This window comes from Mercenaria mercenaria, chromosome 5 (assembly GCF_021730395.1).
Source record: "Mercenaria mercenaria strain notata chromosome 5, MADL_Memer_1, whole genome shotgun sequence".
NCBI classification, from domain to species: domain Eukaryota; kingdom Metazoa; phylum Mollusca; class Bivalvia; order Venerida; family Veneridae; genus Mercenaria; species Mercenaria mercenaria.
The window spans coordinates 74980606-75006469 of record NC_069365.1 but is presented as its reverse complement, the minus strand read 5'-3'; the positions used below and the strand labels follow the sequence as shown (position 1 = coordinate 75006469).

The 25864-nt window shown below is 34.9% G+C and overlaps 1 protein-coding gene across 8 annotated transcripts in view; it reads right to left on the bottom strand.

The window, feature by feature from the left end:
• The window catches only part of LOC123558534 (anoctamin-7-like), a 77406-nt gene that overhangs the window by 19460 nt on the left and 32082 nt on the right, over positions 1-25864 (bottom strand). For 3 of the 8 annotated variants that reach the window (XM_053543995.1, XM_053543996.1, XM_053544001.1), the window contains 17 exons: positions 25811-25849; positions 22474-22542; positions 21275-21593; positions 19339-19395; positions 18770-18858; positions 17926-18047; positions 17043-17132; positions 15868-16060; positions 15434-15543; positions 14672-14817; positions 11879-12071; positions 11165-11294; positions 10163-10296; positions 8749-8829; positions 8069-8163; positions 6496-6534; positions 1813-1919 (listed from right to left, as the gene is read on the bottom strand). In XM_053543995.1, the coding sequence (XP_053399970.1) occupies positions 1813-1919; positions 6496-6534; positions 8069-8163; positions 8749-8829; positions 10163-10296; positions 11165-11294; positions 11879-12071; positions 14672-14817; positions 15434-15543; positions 15868-16060; positions 17043-17132; positions 17926-18047; positions 18770-18858; positions 19339-19395; positions 21275-21593; positions 22474-22542; positions 25811-25849 (2013 nt within the window). Of the gene's footprint in view, positions 1-1812; positions 1920-6495; positions 6535-8068; positions 8164-8748; positions 8830-10162; positions 10297-11164; positions 11295-11878; positions 12072-14671; positions 14818-15433; positions 15544-15867; positions 16061-17042; positions 17133-17925; positions 18048-18769; positions 18859-19338; positions 19396-21274; positions 21594-22473; positions 22543-24700; positions 24728-25810; positions 25850-25864 lie in introns of all 8 variants that reach the window. The other 5 variants (XM_053544000.1, XM_053543997.1, XM_053544002.1 and 2 more) reach the window with 3 other exon arrangements.

The window sequence follows — 25864 nt, the reverse complement described above, 5'->3', positions numbered from 1 at the left end:
AGTTTTTGACCGCACGTGACCCAGTTTCAAACTTGACCTAGATATTATCAAGGTGAACATTTTGACTAATTTTCATGAAGATCTTGTGAAATATATGGCCTCTAGAGAGGTCACAAGGTTTTTCTACTTTTAGACCTACTGACCTAGATTTTGAAGGCACATGACCCAGTTTCGATCTTGACCTAGATATCATCAAGGTGAACATTCTGACCAATTTTCATGAAGATTTTATGAAATATATGGCCTCTAGAGAGGTCACAAGGTTTTTCTATTTTAAGACCTACTGACCTAGTTTTTGACCGCACGTGACCCAGTTTCGAACTTGACCTAGATATCATCAAGGCGAACATTCTGACCAATTTTCATGAAGATCCATTGAAAATTATGGCCTCTAGAGAGGTCACAAGGTTTTACTATTTTTAGACCTACTGACCTAGTTTTTGATGGCACGTGACCCAGTTTCAAACTTGACCTAGAATTTACCAAGATGAACATTCTCACCCATTTTCATAAAGATCCCATGAAAAATGTAACCTCTAGAGATGTCACAAGGAAAAGTTTAGGCACGGACGGACAGACGGATGGACGGAAGTGATGGCTTAACGTCACTTATCTGGAAAATGTAGAATAATGCCTGGATTCGGCGTACGGAAACGAAAATTAGTTTATGAGTTAAGGGCAACCCGTGAGTAAATGTATTAAAATGGCACTGTTACTATCTTTCTTAAGTTAAAATATGATATTAAAATATCTTACTCGTTAAATAATTCAAAATAATGTCTTAAAATTAACTTATAATAGGCGGTTCACATTAATCATAGCCAAATATCTCAAAAATAAGTACACGGACCTATACATTTTGTTTCACCATATTAAAGGCCATATGTTTATTTACGACTGTGAGAAGTTTCATTAAAATCTACATTGTAGAAAAATTTCTATTCGCGAAAATGTTATGAAAATTGCGTTTTTCCCATAGGCTTCCATTATGAAAAATTGCGTGAGATCGAAATATTTCAAATCAGTCTAGTAAAAAACCAAGAACACGACCCTATCTTTTTTATTTGCTGAATTTTCTTAGTATATTCGGAAGTTTTGAAAAATCAGAGTTTAATCAAATTCTACATTGTAGAAAAAATTTCGATCCTAACGTGCAGAACTACCTTAAAAAATACAGCCTCTATCCATACACAAGGTTTTTCTTTGATTTGACCTAGTGACCTACTTTTTGACCCCAGATGACCCACATTCAAACTTGGCCTAGATTTCATCAAGGTAATCATTCTGACCAAAATTCATGAAGATTAATTGAAAAATACAGCCTCTATTGCATACACAATGTTTTTCTTTGATTTGACCTACTGACCAAGTTTTTTATCCCAGATGACCCATATTCAAACTCAGCCTAGATTTCATCAAGGTAATCATTCTGACCAAAATTCATGAAGATTAATTGAAAACTACAGCCTCTATCGCATACACAAGATTTTTCTTTGATTTTATCTAGTGACCCAGTTTTTGATCCCAGATGAACCATTTTCAAACTCGACCTAGATTTCATCAAGGTAATCATTCTGACCAAATTTCATGAAGAACAGTTGAAAAATACAGCCTCTATTGCATACACAAGCTATATGTTGACAGACGACAGATGACGGACATTGAGCGATCAGAAAAACTCACCTGAACATTGCTCAGGTGAGCTAAAAATACAAAAATTCATGTCCACAATTTAAGATATTCCACAGTAATTGTTTTTGTTTAAACCATGAAATTCATGCCCAAGAAATAAAAAAAAAATCACAAATATACCTGTAAGCTTCTTTTTCTTCCTCATTCTCCTAACTTCAGTGTCTTCCTCATTTACAAAGTTACTTCTCTGCCTCCGACTTCTTGGCACTCCGTCCTCCCCATCATTTCTGCAATTCAAAAAGATCTGATGTTGTCTGTTTGTATATACCGTAAAACCTCTGCTAAACACCACCTCCAAATACAGACCATTACCATAAAACATGCTTATAAAGGCCATTACAGTCAAACTTAATTCGCTAGAACTCGGATAATTCGTACACCATCCTTTGCTCAAGCTCATCATCAGACCCCGCAAAATCCCTGTATAATGTATTTAATTCTATTCCTCAAAACCACCAATAACTGAAACCTTTTTTGCTGGTTCCGTCAAGTTCGAGTTAACTAAGTGTGACCATATTTTTCTTCCCATTTTATCAAAAATTGTATAAATCTGCCTGTGTTATGAGACCTCTAGTCAACAAAGACAACATATTCATTTCCTGAGGAAGGTCTTTACAGACAGGCTTGACAGTGTATTCAAGGACAGATACAAACACATGTTTTTTAGTGTTTAACCTACCGATCCATTAAGCAATCATGTTTGACATTTTCAAAATTTACTAGTGAGCCGTGCCATGAGAAAACCAACATAGTGGGTGTGCGACCAGCATGGATCCAGACCAGCCTGCACATCTGCGAAGTCTGGTCAGGATCCATGCTGTTCGCTTTTAAAGGCTACTGCAATTAGAGAAACCATAAGCGAACAGCATGGATCCTGACCAGACTGTGCGGATGCGCAGGCTGGGTTGGATCCATGCTGGTTGCAAACCCACTATGTTGGTTTTCTCATGGCACGGCTCTAGTATTTTCTCCTGAAGACAGAGGCTATGAAGTGATATCCCTACTCTCCATTTCTTTCGGTTTCTACACCTTAAGCCTCCTGGCGGCAAGTGATTCTGCCTATGTGACCAGTGCAGACCAAGATCAGCAGGCACATCCGATCTTTGTCTGTATTGTTTGCAATTCAGTCAGAAAATGTTCAGTGAACACCCCTTCGACTAAACAGTGGTACTGCTAAAATCTAAATGATGGAATAGTCCATTTCAGAAATTTAGCAGGGTAAAGATTAACATTAAAAACTCATATTCATAGCAGCACTTTCAGGTATTCTTTCTTAATTATAACTTGCAAGAATCAAACAGAAGTTATCTAGAGATATACCAACAGTATTATTGTCATCTTTCAAATAACAACCTCTAATTTTTGCCCAACATGACAGAACCCTGCTACAAGAAAAAAAATAGCTAATTCTAAACAGAAAAATTTCAAAACACCAACAATAAATACTGAAAGAACCTTGCAAAAATATGTAAAGAAAAGAACAAAACCAATGAAATAAATGTGCTAAATCAAAGATTTTTGTCTAAATCAATGGGCGCTGTCTTCGAATCCCTTAAATACTACCTCATATGCAAAGGGTTACAAGAAAGTTGAAAAAGGGGAATAAATTTGTAAAATGTAAGTCAGAGTTATGGAACCTGGCTCAGAGTGGTTATGTCATGATGCCATAGACTGGCAAAACCTGCTTACATTAAAATTTCTAAGTTAAAATGGGGCATATTTTACCACAAGGTAAGCCAAAGTTATAAAATTTGCAATGTAAGGTCATTATGTGATGCCAAATATGTGTGTAAAGTTTGAAAATATTTGATCCAGTAATTTCTTAGAAGAAGCTTTTGTGTGGAGCTGAAAAGCATTTAAAACAAGTAGTTTCCAAGAAACCTGCTTTAATGCAAAACTTAAACCAAGTTAAAAGGGCCCTTACAGAAGCAAGCCTCTGTGGCGTACATGCTGCGTATTTGCTGTGTATATGCCGCGAACACAGTAGTACGCCAGAGGAGTACATTTTACATACACCTCATGCCGCGTACATGCCGCGTACATGCCGCGTACTATTTCGACGAGTACACAGCATGTACGCAGGAGGTCACTAGTACACTTCAAGTACGCAGCACAGACTCTGAAAATTTAAGGAGTACACTGCATGTACGCAGGAGGGACTTGTACAAGAAAATAGTACATTGCATGTACACCGCAGATACTTTGAAATTTGTGCAGTACACTTCATATACGCGGGAAAGACTTGTACAATTTCTTTTGGCATTTATACTTAGTTTTTTTTTTAAAAGTTAAAGTCTGAAGTAAACTTCATATACACGGGAGGGACTTGTTCATTTTCTTTTGGTGTTTATACTTAGAATTTTTTTAGGTAAAAGTCTGAAGTACACTTCATGCAGGAAGGATTTGTACATTTTTTTTTTGGAAGCAAGAACTTGATTTCCGAGTAACTTTTATCTTAATAGCATAGAATAGTTCAGTTTCCATTGGAAAAAATCAATCCAAAATTTTTTGGTGCGCTACTTTTTACAGATGTAAAAGTGTATAAATGCTTATATAATTCCAGTCCTAGATTGTTCTCAGATGGATTTTAATCAAAATAAATACATACTACGCACACATCGTCTATAATAAATCATAACACTTATATTTAGTTGCATTAAAGTTGTTTCCCCTTGATGCAGTTATGCCATTTTCTTCAAATGTTTACCAAATTACATGCTACAAAAATTGATTTATTTCATTGAAAAGTGGATGAAGAAAAGCATACTAATTTATTTGATAACATCAATCTACATTATTTTGGTAAGGGTAAATACTTATTGATGCATGTTACTTATCTTTTTTCTGTCCAAATGATCAGCATTTGCATACGAAAGTTGGTGGGGTAAGGAATTTACATTATCACAGCAGTTTCGCCACAAGAGTACACAGCATGTATGCAGCAGGAGTACACAGCATGTATGCCGCAGGACTCGGGCCAGGAGTACACAGCATGTACGCCGCAGGAGTACACAGCATGTAAGCCGCAGGAGTACACAGTATGTACGCGGCAGGGGTAGTACACCGCAGGCTCATTTGCATGTGAAAAGTGTATGTGCCGCGTATATGTTGCGTACTGTTTCCCGCATACTAAATTCCTCCAGCGTACATCCTGTGTACTATGTAGTCCATAGCATGTACGTAGCAAGTAGTACGCGGCAGAGCTCATTTGCATGTCAAAAGTGTACTACAAACGTACTATCGGTGTATGTGCGGTGTATATCCTGTGTACTATTTAAAGCCCTTGATTTCAGTACACATCATGTACGCATCATATACGCTGTATGTACACAGCAAGAGTACGCAGCAGGCCTTTTTCTTCTGTAAGGGGGGCCTTATTTCGATAAATAAAAGCTAGAGATATGTAACTTGCCCTTTTAGGTCACCTCATGATGCTGAATACATATGTTGAGTTTGAAACAGTAAGCCTAGTAGTTTGCTGAGAAACATACTTACATGCAAAACTTTAACCAAAATTTCTCTAGTTTTAAAGTGTCCTAATTTTGTCAAAATTAAAGCTAGAGTTACATACCTTGTCCTGAAAGGTCACCTCACGATGTTGAAAATATGTTTTAAGTTTGAAAGCATTCAATGTAGCAGTTTTTAGGTATAAGCCTGTTTACATGCAAAACTTTTGTGAGGCCGAAGCAATGGTGACAATTAAAGGTCTACTATCAGAAAAATTTCAAACAGTCAAGCTGTAAATGATTAATAAAGACATTAAAGACCAATGAATGAAACTAACTCTAAATTTCTTCATCAATACATTCTGCACAGGTTTTTATTTTTCTGATTTTTTTTTTTCAGAAACTCTATCAAAATAACAAATCTATATTAAATTTATGTTGCTTTAAGGTTTAGGAGTATGTTTTTTTTTTTGTTTTTTTTTGGGTTTAACACCATTTTTCAACAGTATTTCAGTCATGTAACGGCGGGCAGTTAACCTAACCAGTATTCCTGGATTCTGTACCAGTACAAACCTGTTCTCCACAAGTAACTGCCAACTTCCCCACATGAATGGTTTAGGAGTATATCATCAAAACACAGAAATATTTGATAAATAAACATTAAGATAATTAAGATATTCTGAACGATTTGTACTCATTCAGCAAGTCAAACTTTTAATGTTTTAGAATTTTATAACGAAAAAATTGTTACTAATATTTTACCTAACAATTACATTTTCTGCCGAACTGTCCCATGCCACTGATATTTAAAATGTTCCGAAAAAGTTGGCCTCTTTGAAACTGAATGCCATTTGTAAAGAAATAAAAATAAACAATTGCTGAAAACTGTGTTTACCTAGTTATGTGAAATTTCGCCACTTGCACGCTATTGCAAATGCATCAAAACAAACATATGTAACAGTTCTTTGAAAATGGTGAGTTTTTAAAGGCGTTTGACTGTCCGGAAGTGAGACCTCTCTGGGCAGTCCTTTTCTTGAATCCAATGTTTATATCAATATACTGACACTCATTTTTCATAGAGTAATATACATGTTTTACATGCTGTTCATTTTTCATTTGAAACAACTCTTTCTTTCTATGATTTGGTCTTATTTGATATTTTTTCAAAAACGTAATGCTAAGCGTTAAGTGTTAAATTAGAAGGTGTAATCACCTTAAATCTTTAACCATAGTCCCTTGAATGTTAAATACAGCTCTTTCCATAGACACCTGATCCAAGAGAATAAGAATTTTGCAACTACAACAAAAACCTTTCCTTTACACCTACACACCTAGTGTAACCTTATTCCAATCTTACCTTGATAAAATAAGTGGGCCTTGTTCCACTTTTTCTGCCCTATTTTTAAAAGCAACATAAAATTTAACCTCATTTTTAATCCTTGAGACTCAAATCTCAAACTAGTGACAGATTGTCTGGATTCAGTAACAACTTCCATGTTGATTCATCAGCACAAAACAAGTCAAATCCCTAATTAGTAACAACAAAGCATGTATCAGTCACAGCCAAAATTATATCAACAGCTCACCCCTTTTGGTTCTAGACAATGAAAGAACTGAATTTTTTCTTATAACAATATTATTGTAGAGAGTAAAAGTTTGCATACCATACAGTTACAGAATACTAAATTCAGCTTACTTGGGGGTCAGGACACTATCAACTTGTCAGAATTTGTCAGTGATGAAAGGTTTAGTCACCAGTCACATCAAAGAAAATAAGGACAAAAAGGTATAATAATATCTGAAAAAACTCTAAATATTTCAGTATAATGATATTGAAATATCAAGAAGTTGAGTCAAAAATATGAGCCTCTATGTTGGTTTTCTCATGGCGTGGCTCATATAACAAGAGCACCACCTTGCGGGTACTGATGCTCATCTGATTTTTTTTGTATAATAGAAATATTGTCCTACCCATGATTTTCTAAGTCTAAAAAGGGCCATCATTCTTGCAAAAAGCAGGATAGAGTTATGTTTCTTGATGTACAGTGGCCACTTATGATGGTGAAAAAATGTTGCAAGTTTTAAAGCAATAGCTTTGATAGTTTATGAGAAAAGTCGACTTAAACATAATACTCAACCAAGAAAATGATTTTCTAAGTCCAAAAGGGGCAATAATTATTACAAAAAGCAGGATGGAGTTATGTTGCTTGCTGTACAGGGTCAGCTTATGATGGTGAACAAGTGTTGCAAGTTTCAAAGCAATAGCTTTGATAGTTTAAGAGAAAAAGTTGACCTAAACATAAAACTTAACCAAGAAATCTGATATTTTCTAAGTCCAAAAGGGGCCATAAATCTTGCAAAAAGCAGGACAGAGTTATGTTTCTTGCTGTACAGGGTCAGCCTATGATGGTGAACAAGTGTTGCAAGTTTTAAAGCAATAGCTTTGATAGTTTAGGAGAAAAGCTGACCTAAACACAAAACTTTACCAAGAAAACTGATTTTCTAAGTCCAAAAGGGGCAATAATTCTTGCAAAAAGCAGGATGGAGTTGTGTTTCTTGAGGTACAGGGTCTGCTTATGATGGTGAACAAGTATTCCAAGTTTCAAAGCAATAGCTTTGATAGTTTAGGAGAAAAGTTGACCTAAACATAAAACTTAACCAAGAAATCTGATATTTTCCAAGTACAAAAGGGGCCATAAATCTTGCAAAAAGCAAGATGGAGTTAAGTTTCTTGCTATACAGGGTCAGCTTATGATGGTGAACAAGTATTCCAAGTTTCAAAGCAATAGCTTTGATAGTTTAGGAGAAAAGCTGACCTAAACATAAAACTTAACCAGGCAACGCCGACGCCTACGCCGACAACCGCTCAAGTGATGACAATAACTCATCATTTTTTTTCAAAACATCAGATGAGCTAAAAATGAACATACGGCACTGTTCTAGTGGTTGTTGTTGTTGTTACATTCACATAGTCTTTATCCTTCATTTTGTCCTCATCTATCTTCTTCTGAAGCTGGTACTTTTTCTGTAAAAACGCATGAATAAAAGTAAATGACTAGGAAATCTCTAATGTATTTGTTGGTTTTATTTTGTTGGTTTTAACGTCGCACCGACACATGATAGGTCATATGGCGACTTTTCAGCTTTAATGGTGGAGGAAGACCCCAGGTACCCCTCCGTGCATTATTTCATCACGAGCGGGCACCTGGGTAGAACCACCCACCTTCCGTAAGCCAGCTGGATGGCTTCCTCACATGAAGAATTCAACGCCCCGAGTGAGGCTCGAACCCACATCGATGAGGGGCAAGTGATTTGAAGTCAGCGACTTTAACCACTCGACCATGGAGGCCCCCGAAATCTCTAATGTAAAACCTCTTACAAAGCCAAAGACATCTTTGTAGTTTTAAAAGTAATCTATTTTGTAATTTCTAAGAAAACTGCTTAAACAAAAAAAGTTTTGTAATAGGGATGAAAAGCAGGCAGAATGGTGACAATATTGTTGCTAATTTAACAACATTTCAAGTAGATTCCAGTAAAGGCTAATAAAACCAAACTTGAAACATTCTGGAGAAACATTCAAAGACTAACTTACATAAGCTTAGAAATTTACCTTTCTAATTGCAAGTGCCACTGATGGTGGGGTATCTGGTATAAGGTAGGCTATTAGAAACTTCAGTGAAAACACAATATGCTGAAAACAGATAATATCAAAAAGTTTATTCTTCATTTCAAAAAGATACAAAATGATTTGCTAAATATCCATTTCCACAGCCGTGACTATGTCATGAAAATTATAAATGATGTACTTTCAAACTATTCTGTATTCTTATGAAATTAGTCCAGTAACGACACTGGCAATTTCTATGTGATCATGTTTATGTTTGATATTGTTTTATTGATTAATTAAGAAAAAATAAGTTCCCAAATGTGGTTTATTGTAGAATAACCCCTGTTTTGAGTTATGCGTAAGAATAAATCACAAAGGCTGAAGTCTTTAATATTTTCATTTTTCATTTTTATGACTTTTCTACAAAGATTATATTTAATGGACATTGATTATACTGAACAATAGGTAGACACCAGGTGATAACAGAATTATTTGGAGGACGGACGTTTTGGCCACGGACGTTTTGGCCCGGACGTTTCGGCCTAGGATCTTTCGGCCTAGGATGTTTTGGCCAAGAAAAGTTTTGAGGTAGGATGTTTTGGCCAAAAATAAATTATTTCCATAATATGCAAATTATGATCTGGACATTAATATGTTATCATATGTTACAGTATAAGTGATCATTCTTTTTAAATAAATAATTGTGAATAAAATTTATTTTCATAACTCTTTTGGTTTTGTTGTAAATGGCAAATATTTTCACATACACACACATATACAATGTGTATATGTTTATATGTGTATAATATATATATAAAAAGATTATAAAAATAAAATACCATGAGTATCTTTTATTATCAGTTTAATTTGTTCACTTTTACTATAACATTCTTTAGAATAATCTCCAAACCATATTTTGCACGATATGAAACCACAATTTATTTTTGGCCAAAACGTCCTACCCCTAAAAAATGCCTGGCCAAAACATCCTAGGCCGAAAGATCCTAGGCCAAAACGTCCGGGCCAAAACGTCCGCTGGCCAAAACGTCCTACATTCGAATTATTTTGACACATATAAAGTAACAATGCATGTACTCTTCTGTTTTGCTGATAGAAATGCATTACTAAACTGGTAAATCTTGTGAGAAAAATGTCATTTTTGGAGTCAACAACAGGATGAATGATTTGTATAACAATATTCACAATTAGAATGATTCAAATCTCTATACATATGCATAGTGATCATTATAACTACTGAGATATGTATTTGACACCATCTGCGTGTTTTGCGAAATATAAACCTAATCTTATTCTGGACTGTTTCTGTGGATTTAACTATCCTGAAATGTTTCCAGATAAAATGATCTTTATAAGGTCTACCAAACTACTGCAGCAACAAAGAGGAAATTAAATATACCTCAAAACCAATGACAATCCATAGTTTTCCTGCAGTATCGTAGCCACTTCCCCAGTCTGACGTGAAGGCTATAAGGAAACCATTTGAGACCACTCCCACATAATTCACGAAGGTCAATATCACAAACCACGTACCTAGAGAAAAACATTTCAAGAATATGTCTAACCTGTATGAAGCAGCAAGTAAAGAGAGTAAAAAAAATTTGGCTGCTTCAAGCAAGTCACTGCAAGAAGCAGGTAGATATGAGATCAAAATTTAAGTTTGGGACCTTAGCTGACTGGCTGCTTCAGGCAAATGGCTGCATAATACAGGTAACACCTAGGGCAGGTTAAATGGTAATGACACATAAAGAACAAGCTTCCTAAGGCAAACAGTGCTAGGGAGATTTAATGTGTCTGTTGAGCAAAGGCTGCAACGATGTACAGGGAATTTTCCTATATATTTCATTTATTGGATCAAATAAATCTTCCCTTGCAAAGAAGTATTTAGTCTTCATGTGTCATTATACTGCATGTCATTTACTGCCACATTAAAACTGACCAATTTTGAATCATGTGTTTTTAAAAGTTTGATTTTTCTTTTAGAATCTCTTCTGAATGTACATGCAAATACATGATCTTACTTTATATTATGCTGTTTAAACAGAAATCAAGGTCCCTAACTCCGCAATGTTTTGATCGATGCAGAAAACAAATACCACACACATACGTCTCATTGTGATCAAGTGTGTGACATTTCATTGAAATGCCTTTAACAATGTAGAATAAATTTTTAAAAAAAGTTTAATAACATCAGACTAATCAATCACAAAAGCATTGGATGACTCCTATTGATACACAAATTCATACTTTGTTTCCAAGATAATTTATGTTCAGCCTTTGAAATCAATGAATTTTTGCCCCTGTGAAACAACCATTCGGGTCAAAATAAAGTAATGTGCCAATGAAATTAGATGATTTTGTAACACATGCTTTTCTCTCAATACCTGAATGTTGTATTTACCTATATCTTCAGCTATGGTGGCCATGGGTCTCTGATACCACCACAACATCCTCCAGGCATCTATACGCATATCTACTGCATTAAGAAGAAGAGCCAACAGTGGTGCAAGAGGAAAGGATGCTGCGAATAACTGAAATATGACAGAAAACAGCTCTTTATGACATTTCATTCACTGATAAATATTTTGTATTTACACAGAAAGCCACATATATGAGAACAGTACACAGAAATACATACCCTTTTTTGTCTGTTTGTTTTGGGTTTAACACCGTTCTTCAACAGTATTTCAGTTATGTAACGGCAAGCAGTTTAAACTTACCAGTGTTCCTGGGCTCTGTACTAGTTGAAACCTGTTCTCCGCAAGTAGCTGTCAACTTTCCAACATGAATCAGAGGTGGAGTACAAGTGATTTCAGACACAATGTCTTTTATCAAATCGTCATGGAGAACATGTGGCCCCGCCCAAGGATTGAACTCAGGACCCCGCGATCCATAGATCGGCACCGACTCCCTATTGAGCTAAGCAGGTTACAGACCCTTGAGACAATCCTTAGGTAAACTGAGTTTTGGAGTCAGTCTGAGAATGAAACCTTCCCACTTGTCAAATCTGTGATAAAATTAACCAATCGGATGCTTTTGTTTTGAGACTGCTCTTCAAACTCAATTGAATAATATTGCATGTTATGACAAACTTGGTCTCAAAAGTAGCACATACCATCATAAGTCCATACTGTATAATTTTCTCTGTATATTCTCCCAGTGTAAAGTTGCCAAGGGTTGGTTTGTCCACTTCAATCTCGAGTAAAGTTTTCTCAGATTTTGGTTTGGCGTCAGGTTTCAGAAATTTTCGCAGGAAAGGAATACAAGAACAGCATTGGCATCGCTTTCGCCATATCTTCAGACAAAACCTACAATAAAGAAGTTTTGGATTCAAATTGTTTTCGCAAAAACAACATTCCAAAAGAGCTGCCCATTAAACATGTATGCCCCCATAATGGCCCGTCCAATTTTCAGTCCCAAGATCAGCTATGAACTGTTCTAAGTCATAAGGTCAATGCAACCTTGAAATCTGACCCACTAATCCCTAAAATTATAGGGGTAATCTACTAACCACAGGCAATCATCATAATATGAGCCGTGCCACGAGAAAACCAACATAGTGGGTTTGCGACCAGCATGGATCCAGACCAGCCTGCGCATCCGCGCAGTCTGGTCAGGCTCCATGCTGTTCACTTTTAAAGCCTATTGCAATTGGAGAAACTGTTAGCGAACAGCATGGATCCTGACCAGACTGCGCGGAGGCGCAGGCTGGTCTGGATCCATGCTGGTCGCAAACCCACTATGTTGGTTTTCTCATGGCGCGGCTCATATGAAGTTTGACCATTGTTAGACTAAGCTCTCTCTAGTTAATGATCAGAAACCAAATGATTTACCAACTGATAGACTGACAGACAATGAGCAAAACAATTAGCAAAACAATATACTCTTTTTTCTTTGAAAGGATGCATAATAATGTATACAGTCAAACCAGTATACATAGACCATCCTTAGAAAAACAAAGAAGCGGTATTTAAATGCAAGTGGTCTGTATCAACAGGTCAAACAATGCACAGACATTTGGAATGAAACTTGTGGTCCTTATTACCAGGTGGTCTCTCTCCACATGTATTCTTCAGCAAAGGTGTTACTGTATTAAATATGTTTATCAATGGCAAAATTCAATAGCATATACAAGTACCATGGGAAATGTCTTTTATTGTCTTGTTGAAATAATCACGCAAAATACCATTTATTGTAATAACTGGAATGTCAATCAAATCTGTAATAAGAGCCATGCAACCAAGCAATATAAGGCCATCCTCTAAAACAAGTGTGTATTTATATTACCATAATGACATTCTTTAACTCCCTGAGGCCGATATCTTAATATATCTGCTGCGGCGAGATAAGAATTACCACCTAACGTCGAAGAACATTTTCTGATCTTATCACGATCTCATGCACATGCAGTCAATTGAAATCATGCAGGGAATCATTGGTGATTAAAATAAATTAAAATAAACTTACAAAACCTTCGAAGTTTCAAAAAATATTTTTATATCCTATTTCATCCATAATCTATATCCAAATAGAAAAATATTTTCACTTCGAAGTATTCACAATTTTAACAAAACTACTGCGTTAAAAATATTTGAACGTTTCTGGTTCGCTTACTTTTTCACATGTAAAGACATTGAACTCCATTAAATAGAAATACAATATTAACAAAGACTTTGTACAAAAGCATACGTAAAATTGACATCCGTTTTTGTGTGAATATCGATCATGCCTTTGTTTTATTTTTATGTATACATGTACACAAACGTTTTGTGACATGCGATGAGACAGTTAAGTTGTAATATATACATTTACCTTTGAAAGATTATTAAATTTACAATCATATGTTTATGTAGTCACGTTGTTTTTGTATTTTATAAAATATGTTTTGTTATGTTCATGTTTTTCAGTTTGTATTGTATTCGATGTAAGTGTATGAACATTTCAGCCTTCTAAAACATAACATTTTCCGACCATTCATTTAACTGGTAATGGAATTTCATCGTCTGAATTATCAACGGACGGAACTGATATGTCAGAAGCTGCATGATAATGAATATTTTCTTTATTTTAAGAAAGATTTTTGGCAGACGACATTATTTTACTCCTTTGAAATACAGAATGAACAAAACACAGTAGATTTCGTCTTTACATTGCCGCATAATGGCAAACACTTATTTCAACAAGGGAACTAATTAGCACTAATTATAAAAAATAATACCCAGTATGCAAAATAATTTAGCTTTTGCCACGATTATCAAAAATTAACAAGTACATGTCACAATCAGCATGATCTCGGTGCTGCGACTGTACTCGTCAATCGCTGTCCGGGGGAGTCCTGATAACGCGCGTATAGTCGGATATCGACGCTACGGGGGTAGAAAATATAATACCTATAGTCTCATTTCAGCCCCAGGGAGTTAAAATGGATATTAGTTTTGTTGATACTTAGTTGGACTTCAGTTGCCAGCTCCAAAAGTGACTTTAACTGCACCTACAGCAGTGACTGTGAAAACTCTATGCAAGCTGGGCGTTCATAAGTCCAAGTGTTTAAGGCAGTGGACTTGACATGTGAGAGTACAGAAGCCATCAAATTAGCTTACAGAGGGATGGTGCTCTGTGCTCTTTACTTTATTGTCTGCAATAAAATCAGCCTACACATCTCTGGTCTATCTGTGAAACCTCTATGCAAGCTGGACATTCTTAATTTCGAGTGTTTAAGGTAGTGAACCTACAGAAGCCATCAAGCTAGCTCACAGAGGGCTGGTGCTCAGTGCCCTTTACTTTAGTGTCTGCAATAAAATCAGCCATCTGGCAGCCGTTTTGCACAATTTGAGATGGAAAGCTGTTAAATGTCCTTCTCTGCAAAACATTTATTACTTTAAACCCAACTAATATGAAACTGACTTACGGGATTATGACGTCTTTTGCTAGTTTAGGCAATGGCTTGGTTACCATAAGTGTCATAACCTGGAAGGATAGTTGTGACATACATGTGCCGTCACATGTGTCCCTGTATTTCGGACCATATCCTAATATACCTGAGTCATCAAATCTCTGAAATGCAAAATTGATGGCCATGCATTAATATACCATACACCCTCCAATAAAAGTTGCATTTAGGAAAATGGGAGTGTTTTTTGAAAGGCCCAATTTCAGAAAGAAAAAAAAATTGAAAAGAGGGGGTCTTATCTGGAACTGTTTGGTAAAAATGGTTGGACATTTATTAATAGGAGCATTTATATTTAGGAATACGGTATTATTTTTATTTAGCGAACAAAGAGCAATGATATCTCTGAACAACTTAAATGAATTGCAGTCTTATTTGTTCAATGGAATTTAATTTCATTGACTGACATAACAAAGAAATCCACAAAGAATATTAACCTTTATCATTCTAAAATGGACTAGTCCATCATTCAATCTGGGCAGTACCACTTATTATTCAAAGGGGTGTTCACTGAAAATTTACTGACTGAATAGCAAACAGTGCAGACCATGATCAGACTGCATGGATGTGCAGGCTGACCTTGGTCTGCACTGGTCACAAATGCAGAATCACTTGCAGCCAGCAGGCTAAAGATTTTACAATACAGGTTGTCTATGCTTGTACTACCAACTAGCGACTCAAACAGAATTCATGAATGTTTGAACAAATGCAAAACATATTTACCCCTCTGAAGAATGCAATATAGAAGCATGAAGAGTAGTTGTTGACAAACTGGAAGGCGAATAACTTGATAATCAAGGCATCATTGTACATCGTCTGTGTACGATGGTTTTCTGAAAAAATCATTTTTTCATTTATCAATCAATCCATGAGGTTTACTAATCTTGTATTTTAATGGTTACTTTAAACAAATGATATTTCCTGAATTTATATGTTACAAGTGCATTTATATAATGTCAATGCTAATTTGAAATAATCCTCCCATCGATGAAACTAAGTGAAAACCCCCAAAACTCCTTCACTGCACTGAAGACCTTTAACACAAAGGGATTCATTTTCCTTCAACAGAATCTCATTTTGGTTTCAATGTGTTACCTTTTCAAAATTCTTTATTAATCAGAAGGATCTGCTACCCTGTAACATCTGAAAATACTAACCCCACTCTGTAAGTTTCACAGCAAGCATGTCATAAAGTTTTCCCAGTATAAGAATGGATATAGCATTCAGCAAGGATGACATAACTGTTGATACCATTAGGCAGTTGGCGTCGGGAAGGTCGGGGCAATAGTCTACTAATGCAACTACACGGTAAACTATCACACCCATTACGCTCACTAACACTAATATCACCTAAATAAAAGAGAGGAAAACTTGTAAATATAACAAGATTATTACATGACTCCTTATTTAAATCACCAAATCCATATGAGCCGCGCCATGAGAAAACCAACATAGTGGGTTTGCTACCAGCATGGATCCGGATCAGTCTGCGCATCCGCGCAGTCTGGTCAGGATCCATGCTGTTCGCTTTCAGATCCTTTTGCAATTAGAGAAACTGTTAGCGAACAGCATGGATCCTGACCAGACTGCGTGGATGCGCAGGCTGGTCTGGATCCATGCTGGTTGCAAAGCCACTATGTTGGTTTTCTCATGGCGCGGCTCATATAGTTTACAAGTACTATATGCACATCTTGTCTACAGTGGTTCGCGAGATAACACTGGCACATAGATTAAGTCAGGACTTCATAATCAAATTGATTAAATAATTATCATGTTCTTTCTTAAAATCAAGTTCACCATTGGCTAGCAACATTCTAAATCTACAACTACGGAAAATCTAGTCTAAAGCAGTAAGTTACATAATGTCTTTACAGTGACTCATATTTTAGTCTCAATGTCACTGTGACCTTCACCTCTTAACTGCTGAACCTGAAAACAAAAGGGGTCATCTAATGACCATAGATAATGATGTTATGAAGTCTGATCTTCATAAGCCCAAGTTATCTCAAGCTATTGATCAGAAACCAGTACAGATCATTTTCTGACCACAGGCAATCATGCCTTAAAAGTCCTAGGTCAAAGCATTCTCCAGTTATTGATTGAAAACCATTTTCCATATAGAGGTCACTGTAACCTTGACCTTTGACCTATAGATTCCAAAAGACAAACAAATTATCTAGTGAACACAGGCAATCATCTATAAAGTTTGACTACTATTGACCAGAAACTGTTTTCAGTCTCACCTTCATTGCGACCTTGACCTTTGACCTACCAACCCCAAAAACTACAGGTGTCATATATATCAGATTACAAATGGTTACTATATGCATACCATAAAGAGCAAAGTCATAGCTGATATACACAATTTCCATGCACGTCTTGCAAATGGATAATACCAGTCATTTTCATTTGTCACCGGGTCCTGGAATACAGAAATACAGAAAACTTAATAAACTAGAAATCAAGCAGTTCTGGCACATGTTTCAGCATCAATTACCATGACATAATATATCTGTTACCCGGTCCTGTAAAAACAGAATTATACTACACAGTATGAAGAGCATTCAGTTACACACATTAAAGCGATAGATTAAACAGTAATTTTTTTACACCTTACTGCAAATACATGTATTGGCCAGAAATCATGAGAGAAGTCATTGAGGATACATACTGCATGCTGTAAGCATCTTTCATTCAATCAATGTTTAAAGGCACTGACCTCCAGATTTTGGCCTAAAAAATAATCTATCTTTCAAACTGAAGTTTGGTCATATGTTGAACATTAGATTAAGAATACGAGTTTTTGTTTTTAAACTATTTTAAAAATGCCAAATCAAGAAAAAAAGATGACCATGTTGAGAATCGAACCCGGACTGCCTCGGCAATAAATAAGTTTTACCGCAGTTGTTACCAATACCGCTATAGAGGATTTAGTGTTCTATGCGCGTTAAATATAGATATTTATAATTGAGGCAATTTACCTCAAGTAAAGCGTTACAAACGCTTTTCGATTTTCATCATAAAAAGAACTAATTCTCATGTGTTTCCGTAACATATAGTCTGTCAGTAATTAAGTCTCAAAGCATTCTTAAGAAATACAGCATAAATTTCCAGATATCTAATAAATTTTTATTTTTTTCAAACGATCTGGAGGCCAGTGCCTTTAACAATCATGTATAAAAGTGAAAAAAAAACAATGTATCTAATATGCATACCTTTCGCACTTTAGTTCCATAGAATTCTGGCCTGTCAGGCTCATTCTCTTCAAACTGTTCAACATCCCACTGATAAGCCAATACGGCTTGCTTCCGCTTCCAGATCTCCATGAATAATGTACCTGTTTACATTGGCAGGAGTATGATGTTTATTTTGTGCAGAAAAAAAGTAACAATTTATGCTGTATGGTGACTTTACAGATTAAATGAAGAAGGGATCCAAAAAAAATTTTATCAGGTTTAAAGTGACACACCAACACAATTATTGGTCCTATAGTGTTTTTCAAGTTTTCCATGGTGGAGGTAGACAAGAAGTTCACCTTGGATCATTATTTCATGCGCAGACAGCCATCTGGGTAGAACCACAGATCTTCCACACGCAGCTAGTTGGCTTCCTCACATCAAAGAATGCTACACCTCAAATAAGCTCAAACATCACGGCAGTGAAGGGGAAGTGATTCGAAGTCAGCAGCCTTGACCACTAATCCATGGAGGCCCCCTCCACATACTATTTCAGGCATGGTCAATTAACCAGATAGAATCACCAAGGTTCCCCAAGCTAGTTTCCTTACACAAAAAAACTCTTAATCTGAGGTGGTGCTTCAAACCTATAAATGCTTCCCATTAACAATTTCTATAAAGTTTCATTCAAATCCCACAAAAATGTATTGAAACTTGTTTTGACAAATAATAAAATACCCAATGGGACATACACATTTTATGTGCATCTTTTCTTGATAGTGAAACTTCCTGTGAAGTTTTGATGAATTCCAGTCAGGGGTTTCTAAGCAGTGACTAGATGCTCCCCAAAAAGTTTTGGTGAGCAAAATATATCATGACTTACCCCAGATGCTAATGAACATTGCGAAGTATGGAGTGACATCATTATCAAATGATCCTTTGATATTCTTGAACAGGTCGGATATTGATGAGCTAAAAGAAAAAAGAAAAAATATTCAAAAATATCTGCCCGTGATAAGTTTAGGGCAATGTAATATACAGATAATTCTAATTTGAACTGGTAATGGACCTTAATTTCTTTTCATTTGTGAACTTTTTCAGTAAAAAAAAAAGAATAACACCATTGGATAGAAAATGAAACACTCACTTGAAAATATTTGCAGAATGCTGGAGCCCACTCTACGATTTTGTTAATAAAACTGATATAAAAATCACACTAAATTATCATCCTCAAATAAGAAATAATGTATCATCCAAGTTCCAATATTTTGACTTTGAATGTTTTCTTGTTCTATATATATATAAAATAAAAGAGCGAATGGATTAAAAGAGAATAATTATTAACAAGATATCACTTACCGAGCTTTTATAGTATATAAACTTAATAATGCATGTATATACAAAACTTATAAAATTAGAACAAAAAAGCCTTGAATTCAATAACAAACTTACTTGCTGGTTGATGATGATGACGATGATGTTGATGACGAGTCATTTGTCTCCTTGATGCTAAAAATAGAATACATTGTATTAAACAAGAGCACCGCCTTGCAGGTGCAGACACTCATCTGATTTTTTTTGTCTCTGTATAATAGAATTGTCCTACCCATGATTTTCTAAGTCCATAAAGGGCCATAATTCTTTCAAAAAAGCAATGTAGAATTAAGGTACTTGCTGTGCAGTGTCAGCTTTTAATGGCGAATAACTGCTTTTAAAGCAATAACTTTGGCAGTTAAGGAGAAAAGTTGACCTAAATGCAAAACTTAAGCCATAATTCTTGCAAAAAGTAGGATGGAGTTATGTTTCTTGCTGTACAGAGTCAGATTTTGATGGTGAACAAGTGTTGCAAGTTTTAAAGCAATAGCTTTAATAGTTTAGGAGAAAAGCTGACCTAAACACAAAACTTAGTAAGAAAGAAATCTGATTTTCTAAGTCCATAAGGGGCCATAATTCTTGCAAAAAGTAGGATGGAGTTATGTTTCTTGCTGTATAGAGTCAGATTTTGATTGTGAATAAGTGTTGCAAGTTTTAAAGCAATAGCTTTGATAGTTTAGGAGAAAAGATGACTTAAACATAAAACTTAACCAAGACATCTGATATTTTCTAAGTCCAAAAGGGGCCATAATTCTTGCAAAAAGCAGGATGGAGTTATGTTTCTTGCTGTACAGAGTCAGCAGAATTTAATGGTGAACAAGTGTTGTAAGTTTTAAAGCAATAAATTTAATAGTTAAGGACAAAAGCTGACCTAAACACAAAGCTTAATAAGAAAGAAATCTGATTTTCTAAGTCCATAAGGGGCCATAAATCTTGCAAAAAGCAGGATGGACTTATGTTTCTTGCTGTACAGAGTCAGATTTTGAGGGTGAACAAGTGTTGCAAGTTTTAAAGCAGTAGCTTTGATAGTTTAGGAGAAAAGCTGACCTAAACACAAAACTTAATAAGAAAGAAATCTGATTTTCTAAGTCCATAAGGGGCCATAATTCTTGCAAAAAGCAGGATGGAGTTATGCTTCTTGCTGTACAGAGTCAGATTTTGATGGTGAACAAGTGTTGCAAGTTTTAAAGCAATAGCTTTGACAGTTTAGGAGAAAAGCTGACCTAAACATAAAACTTAACCAGGCAACACCAACGCCGACGCAGGCGAGCTAAAAATAATTTTATTAACCCTTATTATTCTGGACAGGACTGATTCTGTCTTGTGACCAATGTAGATCATGATCAGCCTGCACATCCATGCAGTCTGATCATAATCTGCACTGTTCGCCATTCAGTCAGTATCTTTTTGGTAAGCACCCTTTTTAACAGATAATGGTACTGTCCAAATTAAAAGACCAGTCCATTTTAGAAATTTAGCAGGCTAAAGGTGAAGAAACTCTGGAAACTAGTACATGATGATATAGCCATAAACAAAGTCACAGGATGCTATATAAAATAATCAGGTTTCATATTAAAATTCTGAATACAGATTCATGAGCGACAACGGTGCAACATGGTTGTATCTTCTTTATTTCATATGAATGACAAGCATTTCACACTAATCCCTCGGTATACTAAAATTTATTAGGCAAATTTATCTGAATCTACAAGTACAGTCAAACTTTGTTTGCTCGAATGCGATGGGGGCAAGCAAAATCTGTTCAATTTATTGGCAGTTCAAGTCATCAAACAAGATAAATTATATATTAGGGATTCTGCTTGGACCTGATGATGAGTTTGAGCAAAGGGTGGTCTTCGAATAATCTGATTCGAGTCAACACAGTTTGACTGTAGATCTAATTCCTGACCTACATTTTTACAAAACTTAGCGTACTTTTTTTTAATAAATACATTTTATCCATGTAATGTAAATGAAGTATGAAAATCTATAGAAAAGATTACACGGTACCAACCTTTCAACCAGACCGTATATGAACACTGCCACTCCAAATATCATTGGCGCCCATAACGTTTCCACCAGCGTACCGGACCACGCAAAATAAAATGCAATCTTCTCGCCAAAATAGTTTCGTATTTTCCACAGCGGTTGGAACTTAAAAAACTTTGTCCATGTCAGTTGCATATCCAGTCGAGGGTCAGACTTCAGTGTTTCGGCATCTGTCGGTAGATTTTCGATTTTCTTTTTTTCATCATCATCTGGGTCGTAATGTGATTCTTCATGCAAAGTGAACTTATTCGTGTAAACTCCTTCCATTCTCATAAAGTCAAGACCTACAAAGCAAAATTACAAAAAAATTGTCGTCACTTTGTTTTACAATTACTGGATATCTCTTTCCTTTCACAAACAGATACTGTTTGAATGATATTCTTACAGTTTAATTTTCACTAATATTTGCCAACAGGGCAGCATTATCCAACTTCAAAGTGTTAATTGTTAAAAGCTCAAACGTAACTTCTGTCTCTATCAAATCATGAAATACCAATGAACTGTGAAATGATTAAATTTCTTTCTATTAAGAAAGAGATTTCACAAAAATTTGTGGTTTTGACTATTTCATGGGCACACAAATTCATGGATTTCATCTTTTAAACATAAAATGAATGGGAGTATTATTTATTTGTTGCAATAATTTATTTAACTTTGTGGAATGACCTTAACCAGGAAATCCACAAAAATTATTCACCAACAAATAATGATTTCACAAAAAAAATGACACAAAACCCACTCTTCAGAAGTTTAAAAATTCATTATCAAAACTATACAATTAGCATTTATTCTTGAAAAGTAGCGGAATTTTCATTCTAATGAAATCTGCACCATGTCTTTTCTGGTATACTGACTTTTCTGATTTTGATGGTTGAAGACCCAAAACATGACCTCCGAGTATTATTTCAGCACCAGGCAAGCACCTGTATAGAATCATGCATAAATCCTTCATAATCAAGCCGGGTGACATTCTCATGACTGATGTTCCAAGCAAGAGTTCCAACCTATACAGGTGAAGAGCATGTGATTCCAAGTCAGTGATCATAACCACACAGACATAGGAGCCACCACTGAAAGCCTTGAACCCTTAAGAATTGGTTTATACTGACCTTGTAGACAAAGTTTCTTTTTTCAAACATTTCTCATGACATTGTTAACACTTACCAACTTTCTGCATGTCTCCTAGCTCTGTATCTTCCTTCATACATCCCCAACAGTTTGCAATGGACTTTGCTGAAATATACACAGTCTCAAATGAATTCATACTCTTTTATTTAATTTGAATCACATCGTACAACAGTTAATTGCACAAAAAGTAAAAAGTTACAATCTAGAAACTATGTAACGGTTTGAAATATTTAAACACAACATGGTGCAAATACAGAAACGAAGTTTAATACTTGTGTAAAAACAACAAAAATTCTGGAAACAAAATATTTATAAAAAAAAAATCCATGTTGACTTTATTTAAAAACAACAAAAATAATATTGAACAGAACCTTCAAAATAAAAGAATCTTTAAAAAAAGAACATACTAAAAAATAGAATTTCATCAAATTCAATTTTAACAGCTTGCTATAAAAGGAGAGAACAAGAGGTGGGGATCTATACATTTAAAAAGCATGTAGAAATTAGAAAAGAAAACTTATGAAAGCATGAAAACCACCACAAAGTCCAATCATAATCAACATGATCAAATGCAAGAAAACATTAATTTTCAAATAGATCAAACTGTAAATACATTACTACAATATTAAGGTGTTAAAACTTTGCAGCTGCAAGACATTCAGTTTTAAATTTTATGGAACAAATATGGAAAAATAAATCAAGGAGCAAAAGCCAAAAAAGCCTATCTGGTTCTTTATTTATATGTATTTAAGACTTCTTTCCTTCTGAAAGATCCGCTGGAAGCATAGAGTGCATCCTAGTGAAAAAAATAGCAGACTTAGCTTAATTTTGTCTGTTTGTTAGAAGTAATGAAAAACGCAGTTGCCATGTGACAAACCTCCTTTCACCAGGAATAGAAAATAGAAAAGTCTGATATTGTATGTCTGACCAATCTTTTCCATAACAAAGTTTTTCCTTTATTTCTCTATAAGACAATATTACCATTGAGATCATACCTTAAGAATTTAAAAGTGTGGTAATTGAGAAGGATTTCTTTTTTTTTTTTTTTTAAATCTTGATTAATCTTGAATTTATTAATGAAAAAACTATTTTGATGAGCTATTTTCCAATGTAAATTTCAGAACTATTTCAGACACAAAACATTTTTTAATTTAAATTTTGGCTTTATTTGTTGACGAATTGTTATAAAACTTTCATGATATCTAATAGTTTTTGTTTTGAAATTGTGACTTTGCCTCATTTTTCCAACAAGAAAATACATTTTTGCCATAAAAGGGACATTCTTTCAAACAATATTTTAAAAATTTAGCTTGGAGTCTCCAACACTGATTTACAGTTTATATCTAGACATCCAAAATAAAGCAGCAATTCATGTTTTCCTATTAAACCCTGTTTTAGATTAGGAAGATCTACTGCAGTAATGATAGGCCATAATAAGGAAATCTATACTGATACAGACATTTCCTTTCATCTTAATGAATGTCATGAATGTTTAAAAGCAACATAATGTTGCTTCAGGAAAAGATGTATTCTCACTGGATATCACTGCTTTAACTGCCGAAGTTGTATGGTAGGAAATCATCTGCTACACATAGTGGCTCAGTGTATTTCAAAAAGCATTCATTGTACAGTGCACTGGCTGAAGTCAAAAACCGTTCACTGTACAGTGCATTTAAATAAAATATTGTTCATTTTACAGTGCATTTAAGTCAAAAATCATGCATTGTACAGTGCATTTAATCAAATATCATGCATTGTACAGTGCATTTAATTAAATCAAAAATCCTTCATTGCACAGTGCATTTAATTAAATCAAAAATCCTTCATTGCACAGTGCATTTAATTAAGTCAAAAATCCTTCAACGTACAATGCATGAAATTAAATAAAAAAATCCTTCATTGCACAGTGCATTTGATTAAATCAAAAATCCTTCATTGCACAGTACATTTAATTAAGTCAATAATCCTTCATTGTACAGTGCATTTAATTAAATAAAAAATCCTTCATTGTACAGTGCACTACATTTAAGAAAAAAAATCCTTCATTGAACAGTGCATATAGGTCAAACATCATGCATTCACTGTACAGTGCACTACATTTAAGCTAAAAATCACTCATTGAACAGTGCATTTAAGTGTCTTGCTCTTAATGTCAAGGAAATTCCACAAAAAAAACTTTTTTTAGGAACCCTGTTGGATACTACCTTAAACTGCCAACATTGTGAGCCTTAAACCTATAAATACCATGGTGTAAGTTACTTACAATCTTCCCTTTTTCTGATCTTTTCAACTTTAAGAGTAAGAAAGAATTAAGCAGAATAAAGCATACAAGAACAAAAGCTACCTTAACCTCACAAGAAATAGAACTGTAGCTGCAGATGACTCAGCTGTCTGAAGATTTTGCAAGGGATGAGCCAGGTACCAATAAACAAATAATCAAGACAAACTTTTGAATATATATATATATATTGTTAAAAAAAAATACACGAAAAAGATGAAAATTTTGCTCTTCAGAAAGAAGGATGGAAAAATTTAAAGTCTAAAAAAATTATATATTAAGTAAATAATAAATAAAGCTATAAAACATTACAAACACAAAAGGGTTATTAAAGTAAACATTGAATAACATAGTAGTTCCAAACAGAAAACACATTTAGTTGTTAACGAAAGCTGCGTTGTTGCTCTATTTACATGTTTTAAAAGCCACCTCATATTAGTTGTTAAACTAAAAGTCAACGAATTTTAATGTTTAATTATGATTTTTTCACTGTGGCTACAATGTATTAATTTTCTTCTTTCATATCCATTTGTAACTTTATAATTTTATGTAACTATATTAAACTGTCAGTAAGCAATGTAGACATGTGAAATATGTAACACTTCATTTTAAATTAATTTAAAAATTTGATAATTTTACAGAATATGTTGGCATGTTGGGTTTTTTACCAACTTACATGAATAGCAAACATACTTATTATCAATAAGACCTTTAACTAAAATATAAATGAGTCGCGCCATGAGAAAACCAACACAGTGCATTTGCGACCAGCATGGATCCAGACCAGCCTGCGCATCCGCGCAGTCTGGTCAGGATCCATGCTGTTTGCTAACGGTTTCTCTAATTGCAATAGGTTTTGAAAGCGAACAGCATGGATCCTGACCAGACTGCGCAGATGCGCATGCTGGTCTGGATCCATGCTGGTCGCAAACGCACTATGTTGGTTTTCTCATGACACGGCTCATATCTCTCCTGTTTTTTTGACTAAGTTTATGCTACAAAGAACATCTTGTGACTGAATAATTATATAGCGCTACTAAGCAAAGCATTAATATTGCAATAATGATATAAACAGCAACAAAGCTATAGGTATACATTGCTTCCTAAGTATTTCAACAAGCTCTTGCTCATAATCTGTAAAATGAAAAT